This window comes from Cyphomyrmex costatus, unplaced genomic scaffold (assembly GCF_001594065.2).
Source record: "Cyphomyrmex costatus isolate MS0001 unplaced genomic scaffold, Ccosl1.0 scaffold733, whole genome shotgun sequence".
NCBI classification, from domain to species: domain Eukaryota; kingdom Metazoa; phylum Arthropoda; class Insecta; order Hymenoptera; family Formicidae; genus Cyphomyrmex; species Cyphomyrmex costatus.
In genome coordinates this window covers 156318-167585 of record NW_017280304.1, presented here as the reverse complement: position 1 = coordinate 167585, position 11268 = coordinate 156318, and the positions used below count along the sequence as shown (strand labels likewise).

Here is an 11268-nt window from a genome sequence, read left to right as displayed (position 1 = left end):
GAGTACTATAAGAAACGCAACTCAGAACTACTCGGTACTCTTAAAAAAATTTTCAAAGATTTCCACTATTTTTTTAAAACTTTATTATTCTCTCCAAAAATTTTTTTATGTATCAAGAACTCTAGGTATTCACAAAATACTTCTGTTAAACTGATCACAACTATGCGACCTTGAATTTCGTTAAAAAGTTAGCACCCCATTTTTAAAAAATTATTAAAAAATGATTATTAAGCGCATATGTCATTAAAAATCATAGAGAACTCTTCGTATCGTCAAAAAGAAGCAGGAATTATCATCAGAACTATTCTATCTAAAAATTAATTTTTCAAAAATTTTTAATTTTTTTTTAATATTCGAAAATTTTTTTTACATATCAGGAACTCTAGGCAATCGCAAATTGAAGCTATTAAGCCGCTCAGAACTATTCCACCTCGAAATTCGATAAAAAATTAGCACCCCATTTTTAAAAAATGTAAAAAAAATGTTTATTGAGTGGAACTCTTGTTATTAACTATAGGGAACTCTTCGTCTCGTCAAAAGGAAGTGGGAACTCTAATCAGAACTCCTGAGTACTATAGTTGGGGTGCTAACTTAACATACCCCCTTTGTTGAAATAAGAAAAGAGAACAAGAACAGAAAAAAATTAATCGTGCGCAGATATAAAAGCATTAGTACATATATATCAATTTAAAAAAATCACAAAATAGACTCAATTTTTCATTATCTAGTTAACTTGCGGTTAAACTTAATTCGATGTTTCGTTCAATGGGCTTCATCCATAACATCATAGATAAAACAGTAAATTAAGCTTAATCAGAAACATCAGATTAAGTTAACTAGAAAATGAAAAACCAAGCCTTAAACTGAGGTTGCTAGAATGTTAAAACTTTTTGCAGCATTGCTCATTATGTTTGAGGTTCCTATGTCATTATTTTGAAGGTCCAACAAAATTATTTTCAGATCTCTCTCTCTCTCTCTCTCTCTCTACCTAAATTTTTAGATACTTTAGCAAAATAGTTCTTTCTATGCAGGATCCAATTTTCCTTATAATTAGTGCAGAGTCTTTTCCAAATGATATTATTTTTAGATTTACATCACTTAGCAATTCCTGGGCTTGGTCATGAAATCTGTCGTCGACTCGACGTGATTCACGTCTCTCGCGCTCGCGTCGGGTATATTATACACAAGCGAGCAACCGTCTCTCTTCGCGCCGTTCGTAACCGGGCATCTCTCGCTACCCGGCATCAGAAGAGGCTTGGAACGAGAACGTTTCCATCGGCGTCTGATATATACTCTCGAAGAGTCGAAATGGGAGGTCTGGTTAGTGTTTCTGGACGCGTTAAGGCGCTCGAAGGCGCGCACAACTTAGTCCGCCTCGCAGAACGGCTCGACGGACGCGGGGCTCGGTGCACAGTTACGGTCCTTAAATGCTCTTTGTGTTTATATTCCCACTGGCTCGTAAACCCGCGGCCGATAAGGTTTTCCGGTGTAATATAGAGAACGTCCGAGAAATTCCGAGGATTTCCGTCGTGTTACGCCAACCAAAGGTCACCTTACGTCTGTATCAGACTAGAGATTGAGATTGAATTTAACTAATCAGAAGTAAAAGAAAAACCGATGTCAAGTTCAGTAAATTTCGATGGATCAAATTCAATTTCAATCTCTGGATATAGACATTAAGCGATTCACATTTTTTACCCTTTAAACATCCCATATAGCACAGATCTCCAAATGACAGCCTGAAAACATCCAGAAGACATCTCTATCCTGATGACATTCCCAGAATATCTCTTGAATAAAGACGAATAAAGTGTGCTGCGTGAGGTCCTGTCATTGCATTAATAATAAACTCATCCTGCAACATGCAGAATGATCTCAGATTCGCCGCGCTTTCTCTCAAGGTATCTCCGATTCAGGTCGTCAGCGCCCGCCTCTTCTGAGTTTGATATCTCTTTCACACATTGGAATTGCTAATATGTTTCTTTAACTGCATCGTAAATAATATGCGTCGTTCGAAGTGCAAAATAAAGTGGAAGAGAATGTCATGAGAACCGTTTGAGGAAGCTGGTAATACATCATCTGGAGTATTCGCAAGTTCGGGATTTAAATCCCACGACGGGAGCTAAGCTCTCGAGCGGGTTGACACACGTTGAAGGCACGTATCTCAAGTTTAACCGGCGGTGTTTTGTCACTGACAAGAAAGAAGGAGGGAGAAAGAGAGCGGTAGACGAAGAGAGACGGAAAGAGAAAATCCATCTGGTCAATGGACTTGCCACGAGCTTTTTTTCGGTCAGTGGGTGCCGACGATAGCGAGCGACGTCGCAGCCTCTCTTTTTCTTTGCCAGATGCAACGCAGGATCAGCCAATTTAGATCTGCCTCTCGTCAGTATCTCTACGAGGTTATTTGTACATATACGTATCAAATGTTATAAAGGAGGGGGTAGAAAAGGAGAGAAATTCACACGACCGAAGGTCGCATGATACTCAATCTTGATGAATCCTCTCATCGTGGGATTCTAATTGAATTATCACGCTTGTCATCCCGGGTAACCGTCGACAAATCGCGAAATTGTCCGACTTTCTCGAAGCGTTCCTTGAAACACTCTTCTAAAACGATGATAATCGCTTAACAGGATGTATAATGTGACATAGACGTCGCGATTTCGACGGGACAATCCTACTTTCGAAGAGCTTGTCCCACCATCCTGTCAAACGTGTCAAGTGTCCCGATTTTGATAAAAAAAGGTTCCGCTGAAAAATATTTTAGAAATTTTAAAATCACATAGTATGTGCATTATTGCTTCCAAGAATGCAATGAACAAAGTGGATAGCGGAAAAAAACTCAACTTTGAATTTGTATTTTAAAAACAATGTTACATAACAACGAAAATTAATATTGATTTCTATTGTCGAGAATTTCTTCCTGCATAATTCATCTTCTTTGTTAAAGCAGAAAATTTCAAATAATAAAAAACAAATTGTATTATTCTTTAAAAATAAATTGCTATTACTGTATTTTTATCCATATTCTTCTCAAGAAAAATCTGGTCACATTAAGGATGCTTAATTTCGACTAATAGTAGTTTCATATGAAACTCCGTGTAGAACCTTCTTCGAACGACGATGCAATTCTCAGTCATGTCCAAGATGACAATTTGCGCTTTTATTAAAAAAAAAAAAAAAAAAATCGACCGGCTACTGCAAGAAAATAATAGCTATCACATTCGAAGGAAGTCCGACGTGTGGAGGAATTGTTCCTTCCGGGAGATAAGACGGATTTACCTGTTCTCGTCACGCGCTATTTGCTGGCGGGCCCGGAGATGCGAAGGGGCAGGTTCGGAAAAATTCACCTGACGGGCACAAGGCGCCTATTGTGGTCCCCGGGGGCCTCTTTATCTCCAGCAGGAACCGGCCGGCAGCTGCGAGCACGCGCCAAGGATGAACCGGCGATATCTGTTTTCCTTTTGTCGACAAACACATCGCGTTTGGAGTATCCGAATGGCGATACGTTTCGAGACGACGAAAGAGAGAGAGAGATGAGAGAGAGAGAGAGAGAGAGAGAGAGAGAGAGAGAGAGAGAGAGAGAGAGAGAGAGAAGAGGTAGAAGGACAGAATACGAAAAAAGATTTATTTTCAGATACGGGCACCTGGCCCTCTTATCAGAATTGACGTGAGACAAGTCGACGTCAAAGTCCAACAAGATTCGACGTGTCGATTGACGTAGCTGCGATTACAATTTTTGTGTTAAAGAGAATTTTATATCGCAGTTTTAGATCTTCATTACATTCTCGTTATGTAAATTATAAAATTCTGCGAAAAGAAAGAAGAATAGTCATAACATTAGAAGTACCAAGTGATTATTTTTGACCGTTTCTATTTTTATAGTATATTATTAGTATTTCTTATATATATATATATATATAATATATAAAAGATAGGATTCCGAAAATTTTTCAAGCAAATAAATTACTATGAAAGTAAAAAAGTGATAAAAATTAAATATTTCATATTAGTACATAATTATACTACAAAGCTACAAAAATTCAATATCCTATCTTTTATACAAGAAATGTTAATATAAAAATACAAAATAGTCAATAATAACTATTCGGTATTTTTCTAGTGTCAAGGTAATAAATATAGAATAGATAAACATAAGATAAATATAGAAAATTAGTTAATAGGAAAAGTACACAAAGATAAGGAAAATAGATTATAGGATTTGCGTGAAAATTGTGCAATAATTAGGTATTCTTAATATTAATGTAAATTAGTGCAATAAAATGTAGAAAAAGAAAAATTACAATATTTAAAATATTAAGATAAGAAAAGTAAGAAAAATAAAAGTAGATTTAGATTTAAATGATAGCAATACCTATGTAGGATTTCACAGTTAACTATTAATCATAAGATAGATGTGTGAAAAGAAATGTTAAATCAAATCTCTTCTTGGCAAATAGACTGAAAAAATAAATTTCTATTTTATAACATTATACGATTTTTACCATCCTTGTAGTCTCGCTTCAATTTCTGTTTACAGAGATTATACTCCCTCTCTCTCCTTCTTTGTCTTTTCAATTTTATATTTTTCCAGAGTTTATATCTTTGTTAACTGCATATATATATTAATTGTTTTACTTTTTGCATGTATAAGGTCGTAAACATCATTATAATTCAAGTGTAACGATATCTCCTTTATCCACTTGTCATTTCGTGAACCATCGCGCCCCATCGATGTTGCGATCTGTACATACACCGATCTCTACAAGCATGATCGTCGTTGAACTTCGCCGTTTTATCGGTTCCATCAGTTGGCAAGCAACTCTGACCGCGTAGCGCAATCGCTCTAGCGCACTGTGTTCATTACCGAAGATGACTGTATCATTTATTTCTGCGTGAGGGTGGAATCAAAACGTCAGAGTGGTGCGCGACGACGTCTCTCAATCGACGCAATTTCGCGCAAATTCGATTCTTTGCATGCAACGCAAATGCTCAAAGATTTGTCTAGTTTATTCGCGCGTATTACAGGACCTTGGCACAGTCACGAAAAATACCTCTCGAACGAGAACGTGTTAATTGCCACTAGGTCCATACCGAAAAGGTGCTAAATAATGACTTTTTAAGAGCCGAAAACCGTAGGTCAACGTAACGTCCCAAGGACGACTTTTGTTTCTTTCGAATTGTGCAAGCAATCGGAAACATATTGATTTTAGTATCTAAATCTTTAATTTCGTCTCCGAGATATGTTCTTTCTCCTTCCCATATAAGGTCTACTTATGAAAGTAGATAGCAGTAAATAGCGAATGTCATTTGATTCCATCGATGCGTGTTTACAGACTAATATTATAGATCGCTAATAAGTCCCAATATGGTGTTAGAAAAAAAAGATTAATCTTTAATGCCGTGTGCGGCGTCTTATCTTTCGGCGAAAGCTACGCCGCCCGTGACAATCGTCGAGGATATCGATCGTCGATCTTTGGCGAGCGATCGCGATCGCGATCGCGGCCAGTGTTATTAAATGATTCGCAACGGGGGTTCTTGTCGGCGCGTCCTCTGATGATCATTTATATGGCCCACTGGGGCACCTCGTTAGTCCCAACCAGGAAACAGAATCGTCCACGAGTCATCTCGGAGCCCGTATATACAGAGTGTATAAAAAATTGCGTATGCGTGCGTTTCGCGTATGTTTTATGCGTTTTACCTTAAATGTAAAGATTCCCAGCTTCCAAGTAAAGTCGACTAAGTCGATCGATTTCAATGGAAATGAATCTAAACATTTTATTTCCCTGATTTCTATTACTTACTTTCGTACTTACATGATAGTAAAAGAAAGCAATTAATTTTCAACTGTACATCATTAGATATCAAAAGAGCACTGGTAAGCCAATCTTTTACATAAATTAATTGTATAGCTATGAAAACAACACCCAAGTTCTAAATGTCCTACTCAAAGTTCAAGTGATTTTCGCCTCACAATGATTGATAGAGAGGAAGGCGATCAAAGTTATTTTTACTTACAATTAAAAATCTCACAGTACATACATTGTGCATATAATTATCCAAAAATTTTCGCTTCAGGTTCAAATGAATAGACCATTTCTGCACTGGAAAAAATGGTTGAATTAATTGAAATTCTTATTGACAGAATTTTCTGGTTAAATCTACTATAAATACTAGTTGACTAAATACTAGTTGATAATCGAAATTTTGATTAATGTAATCATGAAGTCTTCTGGTCCGTCCATTTTCAACCACTTTTTTCAGTATGTAATCAAGAGTTAAATCTATTTTGAGAAGAGAAAAAGACTTTCTACAAATGAAATCGCCTTGACGGGGAAGCGAACGTTAAAGGAATTTGGCTGGTTGTAAAGAGGGTCGGCGACGTCACGCAAAGTGTGTTCGCCGCTGTTACATATGCGACCCGAGTTCACAGGTCTCGAGAAGCAGGAACACTTGTACCACGTGCAGTCGAAGCGCCACGTGGTACGAGTGTGTTAATATGTATATTACATATGTACGTATACGTATTGCTGACACCAAAAAAAAAAAGAAGCATTCGCGAATTCGTTGATAAAAATAGAACTGGTTACGTACAAACAAGTGGTTGCGAGAATTGGAACGCAGTGACTCTCTAAACTTTTGTGTTTGTCGCACAATCTTCGTTGAACGATGTTATAACTCGCTTTCCGACCCAGCAATTTTGATCGAAATCTTACACTGTGCCTTACGCAAATGACATCAAACACGATCACAAAACAATTAAAGCATTATCTTTATTTCTTTTTCAATGACTACTTTTTTTTACTTCAATTTTTGATAGTTAAACTCACAGTGTTGAATATTTAAGTACCAGAAATGTGTAAAAATACTTCCAAGTTTCAACAGCATAAATTAACAATTGAATTTTTTGTTACACGTTATAAATTAATAATAATACGATTAATATTGATATAATTAATTCTTCGTTTACACAAAATTTCATTTTTAAATTTCTTCGTAATAAAGAATGGCGCATTCTAATCCCCCTTCCTAAAACATCGTATTAAAAAAAACTGTTTACATATTAATGGATTAGAAATGTTAAACGTAATCTTGAATTTTTCCATATTTTTTGAAAATCTAGAATAGTAAAAAAATTTTAGGCTATATAAACGGAGGGAGTAAAAGTATGATTGCAGGTAAAGGATTAAATTATAATCGCCAGTCTCTCTTTTATCGACATAATTTCATTTTGTTTCTGTGCACAAATTCAATGCACAAGTTTAAAATCGCATTAAACACAGGTGGCTTCGAATTGACAACAGCTGAAATGATCAGCAGCACATTTCCATGCTTTCGGCTCACGATCCGATTTTCTTCGAACAAGACGAGCACGAATGAAGATCAGCAAGCGCGATTCTCTCGCATGGCTGGCCGCCGCCTGGCGAGCTCGCATCTGTGAGAGAATCGAGCTTATCAGATCGAGAGAACGGAGAGGCATCCGATTGAAGACACGTGGTGCCGATTAATTTTATCGAAACAGTGTCTTTCCGTCGGGCAAGGAGACCGCTGAAGCTTTATTCGTCGGCTGCAGAACACTTGGGTGCGCACTTACTACGTTTGATCCTCAACCCTCAACTGCGCGACTTTTATACGATCAAAATAAAATTGAATCGAGAAGAAAAATTGAGGCAAAAATTTAGTTAAATTTTATCGGATTTGGAGCTAAAGCATTTTAACAAAGGCAAAAAAGAGGAGCATAAAGCGCAAAAAGTTATGTATAATAAATACTCCATCACTAATGAAGTTTAAAGGCAAAGTCGATTTTTTAAGTATAAATTTGGACAAATTTAAATCTGTAAATAATAAATAAAATACAATCTAATTTCTATTATGGTAGGAAGATTAAAGCTTTCACAAATATGTAAGAATTCTTTTCAAATTGTTATACAGTATAGACTGTAAAGTAACGTACAAAAATGTGTGAAGTTTGAAAACCCCTATAGAAAAACAGTTTTGCTAAAGTATCTAAAAATTTAGTTAGATACCAATCTGAAAATAATTTCGTTGGACCATCAAAATATAGGATCCTCAAATATGCAAACAAAAATCGATTTTTACAAAATCGTTTTTTCTCTGTAAAATTAAATAATTTTAGAAAAAAAATATAACACATTTTAAATAACTGTTAAATGCGTAGATTATAACGTAGACTGTAAAGTAAGATTTTACGCTAATCTAAAATAATTATAAATGCCGTGCCTCTTCTAGGATTTGTCACGTTATAGTGATTTACGCTACCGTTCCGCCTGACAGTTCAAAATATTGACGCGAGCACAAAGAAAGTGCCACACTCACCGCCATAACTTTCCTAGTGTTTTCGACAGCTCGGCGTTGTGAAGCTGGGGATACTGATCGGCCAGTTTTCGCCTCGCAGCCTGGGCCCACACCATAAACGCATTCATGGGCCTCTTGACGTGGGCCGCTCTTTTGTCGCCGGAGCCCCTGCAATTCGAAGACATTATCTTCATTGGAAACGATACACCTCTACAAATTTACGTGAACGTATTTAAAATTCTAAATATATTATGGAGATTTCTCGTCAATATATTATATGCTTACAAGAAACCTTTCCTATACAGTGAATTTGATTGGACGCATTCGTACACAAATGTTGATGTAAAAATATGTATTTATATAATATGAATATATAAAAGACAAAAAATGATCTTAAAATAACACGTTGCTGCAATATTCATGGATCGTTTTAAACTTTTTAAATGCTCTTTGCTTACTGGAGTACGCCAATGACGGATTTTTCAAATTGTTCGATAGAAATAAAAGCTAAATTCAACGGCTGGAAGGATTTTCTCTCTTCTTCCTTCCTCTCTATCCACTTACCCGGTCGAGCATTCTGACGGATAATCTGGTGACTTGCAGAAGAAAATAACCAGAGGCGACGGGGCATTGGTATATACATACACACGCACACACAAACGTATCCGTATCGGGTTCTGCTCCGCGCGGGCTACCCCCGGGTCATTCTGGCGAGCGCAGAGCGTTTAAAACCGGCCTTAAAATAACACCGTGGCTGCCGACGTGTGACGGGTAGGAATGGACGTATCCCTTTCTTTCCGAGAAGATGACTTCATAAAACTTTTGCCCCATCCAGAGCCAGAGATCGACGTGACTGACGTGATTGCCGCGTCGGGAGAGATATCCTGGGCCTCCGTTTCCCCCTTCTTCCCCACCCTGTTTTTCTTTTTACCCTTAATCGAGGATTCTTTAAGGACTCGCGCGCGGCCGCCCTGAGCGGACGGCCGTGAGGCGTGAAGAACGGCCGGCATACGGTATACGAGATTATTTTCTGTTGGGAATCGTTAGGTGGATAAAAAGACAGGCAGTGCTTATTATGCATTTTAAAATACTGTCGGGGCAATCCAATTTATTAAGGTACGAAGGCATAGATCGGGTGTAACGGTACTGATTATACGTAAATAATATCAGATTGGTATACAGAAAAATATATAATATATGTACGTAAAAGTAATAATTGTTTCAAGTATTTCAAAAGTTCGTATATTCGCAAATTTATCATAAGTTCATCACAAGTATTAAACTTATTCAAAATATGTCCTGAAAATTCTAGTAAGTTTAATATTTCAATCAAAATTATTAAATTAAAACAAATTCGATTTGCTTATTACAAAGTCGTTTCTCTTTGATCAATTTTATAATATTCTTCAAAAGAAAATAAATTCTTGTTTTGAGTATATAATAAGTTTTTTTATTATAATTCCTAATAAATTTTAAGATTGTTATCAAAAAAACATTCTTTATCAAAGATAACTGTTGCTTAATAGGAACAAAGTAGATTGAGTAATCATTTTTCTTAGCAATAGAATATTTTTGTGTGTATGAACACATAAATTATGTGTATTAACTCTTAAGATTTGTTCGCGTTGCTTGAAATCCTCAAAAACTTTTGCACTTAAAACGAGATAAATGTATATTTAGGCGTCAAACAGAAAGACGAAGATTCTAAGTACAAAAATTTATATAAGCAACGCAAATAAATCGTTAGTACACACGGATCATTCGTGTTCTGCGCATTTCTGTTCTTTGAAAGACTAGGAACATCTAATTAAATGATGATCTTTATCCTTTTCTTTTCTTTAATACACAACTTTATAAATATATTCTAAAGATATTAAAGTATATATAAGAAACACTTAATTTTTGTGTGTATAATTTATAAAAATGACAAAATTAATTCAGACATGAACGACTCGTTGTCGTTCAGACAAAAGAGAGCAGAAAATCGTGTATACTAAGAAATTAAAATAGCTATATATTAAACAATAGCTATATATTAAACATATTTCTTTGAATAATACTAATTGTAAGTAAACATTTGCTGCACTAAATAAATAATTACTCAATAAAAAATGATAGTTCAATTAAATTAATAGTTTGTGTATCAAATAAATATATATTTACGCATTTAATAAATATTTGCTTAAAACTATTCAGACAAATATTATATAAGATTTCGTTTTTTTTTGTAATAAAAAGTAAAAGTAAATAAGAGTTCACAAATTTATAAGCAAGATTAATATACATAAAAAAGCAAGGTTAATAAAAAAAAATCAAATACAGTATATGGAAAAATTACATTACATTCTATGTTTTGGTTCAAAGTTACTTTTGAGCCATCTTGAGATCATAAATACATTATATTAAAAGAACGCAGAGTTGCAAGAATAACATATCTGTGATAGGCCGTGATGAGCCATTTCACGAGGCTTAGAGATCACAAGTGATTGGAAAATCGTATGGAGAAAACTGTTGTATGCATTTACTACCTCAAAATATGTTTATCATAATTGATTTCTGATAAAGATGGGAAAGAATCGCTCTGGATGATTCCGGCTAAAAGAAACGGAGCTCCAAGGGACAATCGTGCTGGTAGCAGTGGCTCATAGAATGTAATCGGACCTATAAGCGTTCGATTCGCGCGGGGATTACACGGGGATAAGCGTGGCGAACGTGCGTAACGCGGGTGAAAAGGACCCCGGCGCGCGTCTCAAGGATTCGAAAGCGGTCCCGCGGTACATTTCGGCCTCTTTGAAATGAGAGGGGCGTTAAATCCGTGTGTAAACCCGCGGAGCCGTTGGTAATTAGCGTGGGCTCACTAACGAGGGTTTTCACGGCGCTCCTCGACGCGAGCGCGCGGCACACACGACGCGCGCGCTTTACCTGGATAAACGTAAAAAAAAAAAAAAAAAA

At 36.1% G+C, this 11268-nt stretch overlaps 1 protein-coding gene across 1 annotated transcript in view; it reads right to left on the bottom strand.

Moving 5' to 3' along the window:
• Nucleotides 1–8337: 8337 nt before the first annotated feature.
• The window catches only part of LOC108780761 (transcription factor SOX-8-like), a gene marked incomplete at its 3' end in the record, with an annotated part of 7194 nt that continues 4263 nt past the window's right edge, over nt 8338–11268 (bottom strand). Inside the window, exon 2 of the mRNA XM_018548567.1 lies at nt 8338–8484. Within this exon, the coding sequence (XP_018404069.1) occupies nt 8338–8484 (147 nt within the window). The remainder of the gene's footprint in view (nt 8485–11268) is intronic.